The sequence below is a fragment of the Miscanthus floridulus genome, chromosome 15, assembly GCF_019320115.1.
Source record: "Miscanthus floridulus cultivar M001 chromosome 15, ASM1932011v1, whole genome shotgun sequence".
Taxonomy (NCBI): domain Eukaryota; kingdom Viridiplantae; phylum Streptophyta; class Magnoliopsida; order Poales; family Poaceae; genus Miscanthus; species Miscanthus floridulus.
Window position 1 is genome coordinate 46,056,057 of NC_089594.1, and position 16,622 is coordinate 46,072,678.

The window sequence follows — 16,622 nt, forward strand, 5'->3', positions numbered from 1 at the left end:
TATTGAGGACGATAGTAGTTGTTGTTGTTGTTGACAAAGTTCACATCCCCTTGGGTTTTAAGACAGTTGTTCCCTGAATGCCCAGTGTTGCCACATACTTCACATGTCATGTGGGAATCATGAATGTGCATGACTTCTTGCTTTTTATTAGCTCATTCTTCGAGCTTCTTCATCAGTAGGTCCATCTTGGCAGATAGCATGTCTACCTCCTTGAGTTGATGCATACCTCCACCTCTCTTGCGAGTCTAAACACGTTCTTCATTTTAGCCTTAGTTGGAGGCCATCTTCTCCACAAGAGTGGTCATAGCTAGAAGTGTAAGTGACAAGAATGCACCTCCAGCAGCAGCATCCATGGTCTCATGGGTACTATTGGTTAACCCATGGATAGAACGTCTAGATAAGTAGCCAATTCTCCATCCCATGATGAGGACATTCTGATATATAGTCTTGAAAGCGTTCCCATGCCTCAAGGACAGATTCATCATATTGTTGCTAAAAACTTGAAATTCTCCCACGTAGAGCATTGGTCTTGTTCGTGGGAAAAAACTTTGCTAGGAAGGCAGTGGAGTAGTTATCCCGTGTAGTATTTCTATCTTTGTTGGTGTAGAACCACCGCTTCGCCTTCTCCAAAAGTGAAAATGGAAAGAGGCAAAGTAGTATGGCATCCTTGGTTACTCCCTTGATGGTGAAAGTGCTATAGATCTCTAGAAAGTATTGGAGATGTGCACTCGCATCTTCATGTGCCTTTCCACAAAATTGGCTCACTTGCACCCAGTGTTTTCCTAAACGCTAAACGGTAAACAGTCGGTCACCTACCGTTTAGCCATTATTCGGGCAAAACGTCCCATTAAACGGGCTAAACGGCCAATTAAACGGGGTAAACGGGTGATTAAATGGAAACGGCACACCACCGTGTAGCGTTTACACGGTGTTTAAACGGGCTAAACGGCCGTTTAGGCGAACAGTGCTTGCACCATAATGATGAGAGATGGCTTGAGCTCAAATCCATTGTCTCCAACATTGACATTAGGTCCAGTACGGATGTTGGTAGTGGTTGGAGCAGAAAATTCGTGGAGACTCCTATTAGCCATGGCTTCAAATTCTGGTGTTAAGCTTCGCCTTGTCTGGTTGTCTTTCGAATCTAAAGCTAAGACTTTCTTGAGTTTAGCTTTAGTTCTCCTGATTAATGCTTCTGGATCTTCAATGTAGTTCGTCGGAAGATCAAAACTGGTCATACATTACTCTACATAAGATATAAAATGTAGATAGAACAATGGTAACTCTGCTTGAGCAGAGGTTAATGGTTATCTCGATCACATCAATAAGTATAAGCTTATCAATACTTCTTTTGCCTAGCTACCTTCCCTGGCAATGGCGTCAGAAATGCTTGTTAGTATTTATTAACTTGTCACTTGTTTTAATAGCCACCTATTAATTACCTACATCTCCTAACATTACTTTACTTGGTTGTCATCCCTAGTGATGATGCCAGAGATGTTTGTTGGTGCTTCCTAGCATCACTACTGGAATGATACTAAGTAGTTCTTTATCATCTTATGTGACTAGAAAGAATATATAGATATGAATGAAAAAAGATCTGCAAGCGCACAGATAATATACCATTGTAGCACTTCACCCGAGAGTATTCCAGGTATCGTTATTTATATTTTTACCACAGAAAAAGGTCTAGCATGGACATGTATTGATAACTTATACTATTGAAGGAGAAGTAAACCTTAACAAATACTCTACTCATAACAAGGGTAAGTCATAGGATAAGAGATATATATAATAAGTATTGATCAATGATAAATCACTCAAAGTACTCCTTTCTATGGCAATAGCATGGTCAGGTAGAATATTAGAGGAATAATTCCTAAGTCATTCTTAATTACAAGTCAAAGCATACATTGATTAGTGCAATTACACCTAGTAATCATGACTAAGATCATCTTCATATCTACATATAAGGGATATTATTAGAGAAGAGTAAGAACAGAGCTTATCTTCCTTCGTAATTAGATCCTACATGCTACCTACATCGGGGAGTGGACTACAAAGGACTCAACGGGAGTGTCACGTCCACGATCTACCACATGACCCATAATATAGGGTGTATTCGTAGGTAAACAATATATAAGCACCACGCTTACACAATGTCGACCACCCACCCATGGTACCCTAGAGTGAGCGCTATACAAACTTATGCATGCATACGATGATATTCCAACTATACTAAGCATATAATCAAAGTAGACGATGAACATTATAACGAAAAACATGAATAAGATGAATAATAATATTGTCATAACTATTGTAGCAAGCATATAAAAATAATGGAGATACAAAAGAGAGGGGGTACAAAGATTATATCGAACCACGCTCTTGACACGATCGGGAATCCAAGCGAAGCCTGCTTGCCTCCCTCTAGACCTAGCCTAACTAGCTATGCCTAGAATATGTTGGAGCTCTGAGGATGATTAGGGTTTCTATCTTCTCAAATGACTTGATGACTAGGGTTATGCCTAGGGGAAAGGTAGGGGCTAGATTATATAGCCCTGAGGGTCCAACGTGAGCCCTTGGATTAAACCGACTTAAGCAATGGCTTAGATGCATCCTCAAAGGCGGTGGAAAACTGACATAGCAACAAGGCTGATAGGTGGGGCCCACAGGGGGCGGGTGGCCCCACCTGTCAGGTGGTGGCCCTCTGCTTTGTTGATGTGGCTTCTGGAGCCTTCTAGAGTCTTCCCATGTAGGTACCGCGATGGAACTCCATATTTTCCTTTAACGATTAGGTCCTCCTTGGCGGTTTTCTAATTAAACTCTGCTGGAAACAGAGATTCACCAAAACTTGTGGAATTTATTAGTTTAAACCCCTAAACCTTTGTTGGTGATCTCAATTGTGCCCTTATATATGTTTTATTGATGGTTTATAATGGTTGTTAACTACCGTCAACAATGAGCACTCCCTTGTAACATATCATACGAAGCAATCCAATGCAAGGCAACACACCACATAGGACATAGGGTATTATGCTATTCAGCAGCCTGAACCTGTATAAATCCTTGTCTCGCGTTAAAAGTTGAGTTCAGAAGCTTAACCAATCCTCACTTCTGGGTAACCCCGCAGCAAGGTTGCCGGTCATCAGACACCGACAGATACTAAAAGTTTTAAGTACTTACTTAAAGTCTACCCCCTCCCTCCCTCCCTCAAATGTAAGACATCCATCCCCTCTCCCCTATTCACTTTAAAGTTATTGGTAATCTGTTGGGAGAGAAGAAGAAAATCTACATTACTAGTCATAGGAGATCACCTATATAGATTTCTAGGAGATGCAGGATAAGTAATATGTTGGAGATGCTCTTGTAGCTTGATTGGTTGCAAGTTTCTTAAGTGACAACTAGGATTTGCTTGTTAGTTTGCTTAACATAGGTTTAATTTCATTCTTACAAATTAAGTAGCTTACTCTTAGTGTGAGCCTTTGCTAAAGTACATGATTTGTGTGATGGTCGTAAGGACTTCTTAGATTACTTTTATAGAAAAACTTAGGTGTCAAGGGGTGTTTAGATTTTTTATAGGATAAGATTGTTGATAATTTTTGAAGCTTCAATTCATCTCCTCCTTGGGCCATTCGGTCCTTATCGATGTATATGCCCGCAAGCAAGGTAGCGACTTTTGTTGGCGCGAGTCAGACCACCACAAGATATCACACTTATTTGCCTACCTAGTAGGCCGGCCAATGGGCCTATTTGGTTTTGAGACAAGGATAGCCATGCCTTTTTGGCCAGGCCAGCCTTACCTTGGCACTTAGAGCTAGCCAAATTGGCTCTCCCATAGCAACAAGATATTTCCTTATCATCATGTAATTCTAGACAAGCAAGTCTCTCAACCAAACGGCTATCGCTTTTCATTTCTTAGCTATGGAAAGTGAGGTGAGGAGAATCAAGAGAACCCAACGGCCCCGAAATCTCAAAATTCTACCCCTGATCAGCTAACTGCATGCACAACAAGACAACTAGTGTTCACGTTCCTTCGCTGCGTTCTGTTAATTAGTTGAGAATAAGCGGATCAACGTGCTGGAGAAGAGAACTCACAATCACTAGTAGCAAGTTTGTAGTACCAATCGTACACCTTTTAGAGTTTCACGGCGCTGACATCTGTAGCAGATTTTCACGGCGCTGCTGAATTCATCAATTGGATTGACAATTTGTACAGTGATGAAGGATGCGTATCGGACTATTTCAGAGTTAAGTTTCCTTGTTACAGAGAGCTCAGAATTCATCAGCTGTAGCTGTCCCAAGGAAAATTGAAATCACTGATCGAACACAAGGTAAACACGGGACGAACCACCAAATAAGAAATACCGCGGAAACGCGCGTGGCCATATCTGTTGAATATACAGTCTCTAACAAACAATCAATGAAGTGAAGAACGATACTAACTAGCAGAACATTTCCTCGAGAAAATCTTAACTAATGCAATCGATTATTTGGTGACCTTGCTCATGGAGGTGGCTGCTGCATGGCAATGGAAAAATTGCTCCCGAGCAAGCACCTTGACACGCTTGATGTACTCCTGGAAGCTGATGAGCTCGCCGTCCTCCAGGGCGTGGCCAAGGGCGCCCACGGTGTCGTCCACGGCGAGCTCCGACGCCTTGCTCTCGAGCCACCGCGGCGCGTCACCCGCCGCCGCGTGCGGTGTCAGAGGTGCCGCTCCCGCGTCGGGCACGCGGCTGCTTGTCTTGTGCAGCCAGGCCAGCAGCTTGGCGCGGTGGCTAAGGCTGGCCGTCACGGCGCGCTCCAGCCGCATCCTCTCGTCTTCGAGGTCGCGGACTGCGCGGTCCATGGCGTCGGCCCGCGCTCGGAGGCTGCCTTGAATGGAGGACATGGCGTGTATGTCCTCGTCCACGTGGCCGCGGAAGGCGGCCGTGTCCCTGCCCAGCCTCGACACAAGCTCGTCGAGCAGCGCCGTGCGCATGCGCTCCTGCTCCTCCTCCTCCACCGGCGTCGTGGTCGTGGCGTGGACGACGACGGAGCCGAAGCGGGATGTCAGCGGGTGGCACATCCTCAGGGCCCCGACAAGGCTCCGCACGAGGCCGGCGAGGCTGGAGCGCGGCACGGCCCAGTCCTCGAGGTAGGGCAGCGTGCGGCGGACGCGGCCGGTGCGGTGGTCGACGAAGGGGTGGTCGCGGGCGAGCGAGAGCGAAGCCGACGACGGCGTGGCGGGGAAGACGTAGGCGAGCGGCGGCAGGTACGGGTACTCCCGGGGAAGCAATAGCGTGAGGAGCACCGGCGGCAGGGCGGAGGAGACGGTGAGGAGGCCCCGCGCGTTGAGCAGCACGGTGGACGCGCCGCTGTCGCTGGTGTAGGTGTCGACGGACGGCGACAGGGTGGGGAAGTCCTGGAGCACGGCGAGGACGTGCTTCCGGACCAGCCACCGGAGGTCAGGGTGCTCGTACGGAGCCAGCGCCGCGTCTACCAGCACCACCGTGCCGGTGGCTGCTGCCGTCGTCGCCATGCATGCCCGTCCTCGTCCTCGATCGCAAGCGAATCAAACACTCGAGGAAAGATATGATGGGTAACAGCGGCGAGAGGCTTCTGTTTGTTTCTTTCTGTAATGTCCGGCCAGGCCGGTCGAAAATGAGATGTATATTTAGTGTTAAGTACGACTTCGACGCGGATTGACAGTAATTCTGCTAAACGCTATACGCAAAACCTCGCCAAGTTTCCATTGAATTTAAGCTGTTCACACGGTGACAGCCTGCAATTACTGACCTGTTTAATTGTCCAAAAATTGTGTTACTGCCAACAGCTATATATTATCTGATTGGTGGTGGCCTTGCTGCCAACAAATAAAGCAAATGATAACGACAGATTTTTTTCCCCCTTGACATCTTCCCTAGCTACATGAAGCACGCAAGCCACCATCTCACTTTCTTCCTGTCTCCAGGCTACCTGCCGCCATGTCAAATTGTCCAGTGTTAACATCTCCACTATTGTGAGTTTGTGTTGATGCAAAAGTGATCTGCAAACACAAAGGGCTAATACCCGAATCGATATCCAAAGCGTGCCAGTCGATTTGACCTGCTAATCGACAAGGATGAAGATACGAACACTTTGGTCCTGACAACAGCGATACGCCCGGAAGTCACGACCAAGAGGTGCTCACGCGGAACTCGAGAATCGCCGAAGGTCGCACTGAAACGATGCAGCTCGCCGAATCAATGAGAACTCGTAAAAAAGGAAAAATATGCAAATTGACGAAGTCGCCGAAAAGTAAGTAGATGCAAATAGGAGTAAAAATTGGTTTTGATGTTGATTGATATTTCTATTACATTGCCCCTTACTCCATATTTATACCCTGATCTAAAGAGACACAACCAAACACAACTAGGACACCAATCCCATATCTAAGGAAACACGTGACTCTTACATGAATCATAACCTAACAAATACAGAAAAGGAAATCAACTCCTATCTATTTCTCTGTCCGCCTCAATTACGATGGAAATCTCACCGTCCTCCTTCCCATCGGCATACTCCCTATTTCATCGGCAGTAGTCTTCAAGTCTTCCTTCATCGGCATACTCCCTGTTTCATCGGCAGTAGTCTTCAAGCCTCCCTTCATCGGCATACTCCATGTTTCATCGGCAGCAGTCCTCAAGCCTCCCTTCATCGGCATCGACAATAACACCTCCAACCTCATCGGCAACGCCCGAGTCCAAATCAACCTTTCCATCGACCATCACCAGCTATCGGCAACCATCTTTACAAACCATCTTTCATCGGCTATCAAATTATTCAATAACTTTCCCCTTGCCGATTAGTCCACTCCGATTATTTTGACACGTGCAAAAAACGGTGCCAACACATGCCCCCCAATTTCGGAGTATAAAACCATTAATGCTCCGAAATTTACTCCAGATAACGCTTGCCTTTGCCCGATTACCGTAACTCATTCTCCAAGCCAAAACTTGATTTGTTATCAAATCCAATCAAATCTAATCTTGATTCACGCACTTCAGTAAATATCGCACAATCGCCAACCACTCTTGCCTTGATTATGGTTAAGATACCGAAACAATAACCCATCGGCAAGATCTTAACATGATAATGCTGCCATTTTCAGAATTAAAATATCATGTATCGATATCCCTTCTAAGTCATGATTACTTGTTATCAAGTCATCTGTACAATCCCCTGATTATCGCGCGAACAGTTACCATATCCCTCTGAACCGCCTTGACCTATATGCGCGCGACATAGAGATAAGTCCAAAATACCCTTATTCTGGGCGGCTTATAAATAGATTTCTCCGGAACCCTCATTTTCTATCTTCAGCCTCCAATCCTTGGCATTCTCTCTCTCCGGCGGCGACTCCGACGAACAACCGCGCGACCTCAACCAACAAGAACCCTTCCCCGGCGCTAACTTCAAGTTTCCGGCTCGTACCTCCACCTTCCTCAAGACAATGGCCATCAACTTCGACGTCCCCGCGGTTCGCTCCACTTCCATTACCTTTTACTTTGATCTTTTTGCAAATTCATTCAGTTGGTGATTCTTCCTTTCTTCTGTCTTCTGGATTTCATAACCTTAGGAACTGCGCAACAAATTAGTTATCCCAACCGATCAGCCGCACGTCCAATGCCTTGGACCAATGGGCAACCCAGATCCAACCGATCTGATCAATGCAGAGGTTAACAGAATCCCCTTTAGAGCCCAAAATTTCTCTTTGAATTTGTGGAAAGACACATTCCGATCTTGGCCCAAAACCACCAAAGGGTGGAAAGATTGGTACTTGAGGGTTAATAGATCGATGCAAGTATACTGGGCAGAACGAAGATTAGACCAATGCATCAGGCTCTCTATTGCCGATATGCAGAAAAATGAATCAATGATAATTGCAGCTGCTTATTTCTGGTCAGACACGACCAATACTTTTATGTTTGGACATGGCCCAGCTACTCCTACCCTTGCCGATGTCCACATGCTTACTGGCTTGGACATCTCAACTGCCGATGAAGGCTCCATCTATGGTAGAAAGTCTGAATATAGGGTGAATACCCGCAACATCGGCGGTTGGACAGGATATATTCAAGAATACCAGAAAACCGGGACACTTAGCCAGAGGGAACATGCCACATTCCTGAATATGTGGTTAGAAAAATTTATCTTCTGTGGTCGATCAGTAGGACCAACCAACGCCTTCCTCCCTGCAGCTGAACTTTTGGCTAATGGCGTAAGGTTTCCTCTTGGCCGATACCTTCTGAGCTCCACTTATCATCTTCTTCATCAAGTGTCTCAAAGACTTTTGCTTGGCGAACCTATCGGCAACCTGGGAGGCCCGTGGTGGTTTATCAACATGTGGCTGAATGCCCATATGCACAAACGTTTGCAATGGGACTTTTTTGCTCAACAATTCCCACGAGAAATTGCTGAAGACTACGTGCTTGGGAATGATGAATCGGCAACACGCTCACCCCTCAATTTTGGTGAAGCCATAATTGTCCTTCCTGGAACAGAAGCCAACGAAGACCAAATCGGCAGATTCTTTCAAAGCTTCTACAATGGTCTTTCTCGTGATCATAGGGCCTAGGTGCCTTATATTGACGAAGAAAACAGATTCCCCCTTCTTTTCAACTTTGCCGATGACACTCTGAATCAAGATAATGAGCTCATGATGGCTATCATCACTCCCAGGGCGATTCCAGTAAACACATTCGGCAGCGGGAAAAACACCAACATTACATATGAATTTTACAACCCATCGGCAGTATCCCGCCAATTGGCTTTTGGGCAATTGCCAATCAAACTCTGCTTTGCCGATGTGATCAAACCCAGGGAAACAATCACCTGCGGAACAGACTGGAACAAGGTAGTACAACTCTCCCCCGATGCCGATACTACAGATGTTGATATATCCACCTGGACACCAATATCTTTCATCACCGAGTCATATAAGCAATGGTGGCGAGAGTGGAAAGAACAACTGTTCGCAACTTCTGTTCACACATATCGGCACATGATCGACCCTGAATATGCCATCCCTGACGACGCGGTAAGTTTCCTTTAACTCCCTTCTGCTTTTCCCTTCATATATCAGTAACTGACTCTCTTGTAACAGGTTAACAACCCAGCACCATCGGTGAGTAAAAGTGGGAAACCCTTCAATCTCCGGCCTGTTTCCCCAACATCGCCGATCGGCTACAACGCTCCCACCTTAGCCGCTTTGACCCACCAGAAGATTCGTACCAAGACCATCACTTCTAAGTCCAAATTGGCTACATCCAAGGCTACTCCATCGGCCGCTGCTACAACCTTGGTCAAAGCCTTTAAGGTAACAACCTTGTTTATTTTCACTTATGCCAATCACAAACGGTATTAACCTTAATCATCAGGGGGTAAGAGCTGCTACTGGATCGTCATCGGCAATTCCGCCGATATCAAGCACCACTTCTTTCGATGAACCTTCAGAGGTAGCTTCTTGACTTTACATTTTATCTGTTAAATATCATATCTTACACTTGTTTTGCAGCAACAATTGGGTACATCGGCAAGCGTACCAGATGTCCAAGCTTCACAACCAACAAGTGTCGATGCCCCCCAGCCAATCGTTGCCGATGCCCAAGCAAAGCGCAAAGCTTCAACAGATACTGAAGCACAGCCAAAATGACAAAGGTCTATGCCGATCCCTACATCTGCCCCAATGTCATCGGTCATCATACCTCAAGAGCCCACCACCGATGAAGTCACAGAGGACATCCCATCGGCAAGCTCAGCCGATCCACATGACATACTCCAGGTTGCTTCCTCCAGTCAAGCACAGGAAATTGCCTTGAAACAGGTAAACCAATCAACCTATCTGATTTTACAATACTCATACTTACCCCTGACTGATCTCCTTGTCTTTCTCTCAGGAACAAGATTCCCCGAACAGCCTATTTTCCTTTGCCATTGACATTTCTGACGACGATGGAGAGGAAACAAGTTCTTCCCTTGCACTGGGAACAATATCGGCAGAGACTAAATCCAAGTTGGAAACCCTCCTGAACTTGCTACAGCAAGGTACCGCCCAACTGGTAGATGACTCGGACCCCGCAAAGGCAATTTTCAAAACAATTCGTGGCCAGGTCCCTGCCGATGTTGAAGAAATACTCTTCCCAGCAGCTCACTTAGAAAGCCGCCAACTGCAATATCAACGGGCTGCTCAGCGCATTGCCGATAGAGCAGCTCAAGCTCAACTTAAAGAAGAGATGCTACAACTGAAACAAATCGCTGATGAGAAGCACAAGGGCATCGTCAACTTGCAGACTTCGGGTGCTGCACTTAAGCAGAAAATCTTGGATCTATCAGCAAGGAAGGTAGCTCTATTGGCTGAATTGAAAGAAATCGATGCAGCCTTAACTCATGCTCAACAAGAAGAAAGCCAGCTACCCAATGCCGTCAAAGCCCTTCAGCAAGAAAGAGATATCCAAGCTCGCAAGGCTTTAGCCATGAAGAAAAAACTCAAGCCTGTGGAGGGTACTGCCGATGACGATATCAAAGAAATGGAGGAAGCCGACCAGATTCGCCTGCGTGCGATATTAGCTATCCAATCCTTGTTGAACGTGTAATCTTATTTATTGTATCGGCACTTTATGAGACATTGACATCCTTGCATAATTCTAGCCGATAGTACTGTTATCGGCACTTGTACTTTTATGCATCTATCCAGATACTAGGGTAATATTTCTTTAAATATTTTCCATTTAACGCTCTGGGAAACACAACCCCTTCGAGGGTTTCTAAAATATATGCATTACCAGGAACAAACTGATTTATCCGATATGGACCTTCCCAATTAGGAGACCACTTTCCAAACTTTGAACTTTTAGTCCCAATCGGTAAAATCAATTTCCAGACCAGATCTCCATCGGCAAACTCTTTTACTTTCACCTTCTTGTCATACCATCTAGCTACTCTTTTCTTATTTTCTTCGATACTAACTAAAGCCCTTAACCGATGACCCGCCACATCTTCCAATTCATCCTTCATAAGAGTATTATAATCATCGGCTGTCAGCTGATTTTGAGAACGTATTCGTCTAGAGCCAACCTTAATTTCCCAAGGCAATACTGCATCGTGTCCATATACTAACTGATAAGGCGTTACTTTGGTTGCACCATGGCATGACATCTGATATGACCACAAGGCTTCATTTAATACTGTATGCCACCTCCTAGGATTTTCTTCAATTTTGCGCTTAATGAGTTTGATGATCCCTTTGTTAGAAGCCTCAGCTTGACCATTAGCTTGAGCATAATATGGAGAAGAATTTAAAATTTTAATTCCCATACCTACAGCAAACTCATCAAATTCTCCTGATGTAAACATAGTACCCTGATCGGTAGTGATAGTCTGAGGAATACCAAATCGGTAAACAATATGCTCTTTCACAAAATCAATCATATTGACCGATGTCACCTTTTTTAAAGGAATTGCCTCAACCCACTTTGTGAAATAATCGGTAGCAACCAGAATAAATTTATGTCCTTTACTCGATGACGGATAAATCTGACCAATGAGATCAATAGCCCATCCCCGGAACGGCCATGGTTTGATTATAGGATTCATAGCCGATGCAGGCGCTCTTTGAATATTACCAAACTTTTGACACCCCTGGCATCCCTTAAAATATTTAAAACAATCTTCAAGAATAGTCGACCAATAGTACCCATTCCTTCTGATCATCCATTTCATCTTGAAAGCCGATTGATGTGCCCCACATACTCCTTCATGAATTTCACCCATCAAGCTTTTCGATTCATCATTGCTAACACATCTGAGTAAAACTCCATCTATAGTTCGATAATATAATTCACCATCGAGGAGCACATATTTGGTAGCTTGGAACCTTATACGTCTCTCAACCTTTCTATATGGATCCTTTAAATAATCGACAATCTCCTTCCTCCAGTCATCGGTATCAACTGCCGATGTTAGCACTTCCTGAATAGGCTGATACCCTGAAGCATGCTGAGCTAGTCGATTAGCTTCCTCATTATGCAATCAAGAGATATGTTCAAGACGAAAATCTCTAAATCCTTTCAATAATTGCAAACACCTTTCATAATACGAAATCAAAGCTTCACTTCGGCATTCATAAATTCCAGCCAATTGATTTATAACTAGCATAGAATCACCAAAGATTTCAACAACATCGGCACGTATCTCCTTTAGCAATTCTAACCCTTTTATCAAGGCTTGGTATTCAGCTTGATTGTTTGTCGCTGTAGCAACAATCGGCAATGAAAACTCATACTTCTTTCCTTGAGGTGAAATTAACACAATGCCGATACCTGCTCCTTCACCACATGTGGACCCATCGAAGAAAAGTGTCCAGGGAGCAATCCCCAGAGAGTCCACCGTATTACAATGCTGAGTGACAAAATCAGCCATCACTTGCCCTTTAACTGCCTTAGTTGATTTGTAGCGTAGTTCAAATTCTGATAATGCTAAAATCCATTTGCCGATTCTACCACTTAATATCGGCATCGACAGCATATACTTGACCACATCGTCTTTGCATATGACCGTACATTCGGCAGATAACAAATAATGCCTTAATTTGACACAAGAAAAGTATAAACACAGACATAATTTTTCGATGGCCGAATACCTCGTCTCAGCATCCACTAATCTTCTGCTCAAATAATAAATAACACGTTCTTTCCCTTCAAATTCTTGAATAAGAGCTGAACCGATAACTGTATCATCAGCTGACAAATACAACCTGAAAGGCTTCCCATGTTGAGGTGGAACTAGCACTGGAGGATTTGATAAATATTTCTTAATTTCATCAAGGGCTAATTGCTGTTCAACTCCCCATACAAATTCCTGATCAGCTTTCAATTTAAGTAGTGGGCTGAAAGCCTTGATCTTACCCGACAGATTAGATATGAATCTTCTAATGAAATTAATCTTACCGATCAAAGATTGCAATTCAGTCTTATTGGCAGGAGCAATCACCTTGTTAATTGCATCAATAGACTTCCTACTGATTTCAATGCCCCGCTGATGCACCATAAAACCCAAGAATTGTCCTACCGATACAACGAATGCACATTTATTAGGATTCATCTTCAATCCATGCTTCCTTGTGCACTCCAGTATCTTTCGCAGATCGGCTAAATGTGCTATGATATCTCCAGATTTAATCACTACATCATCAATGTAGATCTCCACTAATGTGCCGATGTACTCATGAAAAATAAAGTTCATAGCCCTTTGATAAGTAGCACCGGCATTTTTCAAACCAAACGTCATGACTATCCACTCGAACAACCCCACATGTCCTGGACATCTGAAAGCAGTCTTGGGAATATCTTCCTCAGCCATGAATATTTGATTGTAACCTGCATTACCATCCATGAAGCTGATAATTTGATGTCCAGCCGCAGCATCAATCAACAAATCAGCAATCGGCATTGGATAGCCATCCATCGGTGTGGCTTTGTTGAGATTCCTGAAATCAATACAAACACGAAGTTTTCCATTTTTCTTATAAATAGGAACCACATTAGAGATCCACTCTGCGTATCGACATTGCCGAATAAACTTTGCTTCAATTAATTTAGTTATTTCGGCCTTAATGTCAGGAAGTACATTAGGGTTGCATCGGCGCGCTGGCTGCTGATGTGGCCAAAATCCAGATTTGATAGGTAACCGATGTTCAACTATCGATCGGTCTAATCCAGGCATCTCAGTATAATCCCAAGCAAAACAATCTTTATATTCTTTTAACAAATCTGTTATTCGCTGCTTACACTTGGAATCTAACTTAGCACTAATAAAAGTAGGTCTCGACCTATCACCATCACCGATATCTACTTCTACTAAATCATCTGCCGATGTGAACCCTTGACCTAATTTTCCATCATCGGCAAACCTATCCATTAAAACTCCTCTTCAGAACCGACTGCTTGGATCGGTGGAATTTCATAATCAGCAACTCTAAGGAACTCTTTTTCCCAAGCTTCTCCTGATATGCATTTAGTTCGCTCATAAGTATCTGATTCTGCCGATGCGATGATATAAGAAGAATCACCAGGGACGACCTCAATCTTATCCCCAATCCACTGTACGAGGCATTGATGCATTGTAGAAGGAACACAACAATTAGCATGAATCCAATCCCTCCCTAGAAGCAGATTATATGCACCCTTACCGTTGATAACAAAGAACGTCGTTGGCAAGGTTTTGCTACCGATGGTTAATTCAACGCACACTGCCCCTTTAGCCGGTGACACATTGCCTTCAAAATCTTTCAACATCATATCGGTTTTGGTCAAGTCTTGATCTCCTTTACCAAGTTTCCGATACATCACGTAAGGCATAATATTAATCGCAGCCCCTCCATCAATAAGTACCTTAGACACAGGCTGCCCATCAACTCTGCCCTTCACAAATAAAGCCTTAAGATGTTGTCTCTCATCATCGGTAGGTTTCTCAAAAACAGCCATCATTGGATCTAGTGTTAGCTGAGCTACTTGATCAGAGAGAACAACTTCTTCCTCATTATCAGATAGTGCCAGAAACTCCATCGGCAACATGAATACCATATTAACATCTGCCGATGGACCCTTATTTTTGTGTTTTACCTGCCACTGCTGATGACCAGGCCTTTCATTGGAGGAATTTTCCTCTTGGTATAAATCCTCCTGACGCTCACGTTGCATCCTCCTTCTCTACGTCTTTGTCAGACCCTCTGGGCACCATCGAGGAAACTTGGTTTTCCAAACCGGCTGATAACAAGTCCTAGTTGGTTCTACACGACGTATATTAGGGTCCCTGTAGAATATTTCCTCATCGGGAACTCTTGCGTTTGCCATCTCCTCAAGCTCCTCTTGATTCCTTGGAAAATATCCAGCGCGTTTACCAAGCCTCTCATGTACACTAAGTCTGCCCCCCAGCCGATCATGCACTGATGCTCTGCCTCTGATCGGCTCGTTGATAGACAAACCCTGATTACCACGTTGAAACCTCCTTTCTGAACGATTGACTCCGTAATAACCATTACACTCAGGGCAATTTTCAACAGTTGGCAATTTAATACCTTCTTCCCAGCAATGGATGAAAAACGGACATCTCCAATGATCTTTATGTCGATTCCATTCTTCCTGACGTCTCATTTCTTGCTGTTGTCGATATCGGTCATTACGTTGACGCCAACCCTCCTGCTGCCTTCGATGAGTAATCACAATGCCAGGTCAAGGAGGATTTTTGGAACTACTGCTTTCTCCTAGCAAACCCTTACTCTTTGCATCATCGGTAGTTATCCGATGTTGGGGGTCCACTGGCGCGTTTTTCTCAGCAGCCTCTGACGTCAATACCTTGGTCTTTCCTTTGGCATCCAACATATTTGCTGGAAAAGGGTGTTGATCAATTTTCATCGGCTTCTGGGTCTTGGAAGTACCAAACTTAATTCTCCCAGATTCAATAGCCGATTGTAACTGTTGCCTGAATACCTTGCACTCATTTGTACTGTGTGAAGTTGCATTGTGCCATTTGCAGTACAAAATCTTCTTCAACTCTTCTGCCGATGGGATCACATGATTAGGTGACAGCTTAATTTGGCCCTCTTGAAGCAGAAGATCAAATATTTTATCGGCCTTGGTGATATCAAAGGTAAACTTTTCTGGCTCTTTTTGACTAAAGGGACATGATATCGGCTTTTTATTCTTAACCCACTCAGCTAAGCCGATAACTGGTTCTTCATCAGAGTCAGAATCTCCTACTTCTTCAACAAATGATACCTTTTTACTCCAGTTCTTTTTTGGTTCAAAAACCCTAGTATCTTGATCAGAGATCCTTTGCACAAGATGACTGAGGCTTTCAAACTCCTGAGAAGCATATCTGTCCTTAAGATATGGCAATAACCCTTGGAAAGCCAGATCGGCAAGCTGCCGATCATCCAGCACCAGGCTGTAGCACTTATTTTTTACATCTCGTAGCCTTTGTACAAAGCTCTCTACCGATTCATCATTACGCTGTCTCAATTTTACTAAATCGGTAAGCTTCTTTTCATGGATTCCAGCAAAGAAATACTTATGGAATTGTTTTTCTAGATCAACCCAAGTAATAATAGAATTTGGTGGTAATGAAATGAACCATGTAAATGCTGATCCAGACAAAGATGATGAAAATAATCGAACTCTTAATTCATCTCTGTTAGCTGCCTCTCCACATTGAATAATGAAGCGATTGACATGTTCCATTGTTGATGTATCATCTTGCCCAGAGAATTTAGTGAAATCCGGTACCTTGTACCGATTTGGGAGAGGAATTAAATCGTATGCAGGAGGGTATGGAGTTCGATAAGAATAAGTATTGACCTTGGGTTTTATCCCAAACTGATCCTTCACAATTTCTGCTATCTTATCGGCCCAAAAAGCATCAGCCTCCTGCTGACGAACTGGTTGAATTTCTACAGGAGGTGCCTGCTGACATCCCTCCACATATCTTTGTAGCCCACGATCTCCAGCAATCGGCATATTTGCCGTTACTTGTGGTCCATTAGCCTGTTGGAAAGGATTCATCGGCTGGGTTGCCGATGCTTGATTCTGGAAACCAGCTTGCATATG

General features: G+C 44.1%; 1 protein-coding gene and 1 non-coding gene across 2 annotated transcripts; one reads left to right on the plus strand and one right to left on the minus strand.

The window, feature by feature from the left end:
• Positions 1–415: 415 nt before the first annotated feature.
• Positions 416–524, plus strand: LOC136509782 (small nucleolar RNA R71). Its single transcript, XR_010772523.1, has one exon. It is a non-coding gene; the product is annotated as a small nucleolar RNA R71 (small nucleolar RNA).
• A 3,808-nt stretch (positions 525–4,332) lies between these two features.
• Positions 4,333–5,676, minus strand: LOC136508963 (protein ELC-like). Its single transcript, XM_066503737.1, has one exon. The coding sequence runs from the start codon at positions 5,516–5,518 to the stop codon at positions 4,487–4,489; it is 1,032 nt and encodes a 343-aa protein (XP_066359834.1). The 5' UTR covers positions 5,519–5,676; the 3' UTR covers positions 4,333–4,486.
• Between the last annotated feature and the right edge of the window lie 10,946 nt (positions 5,677–16,622).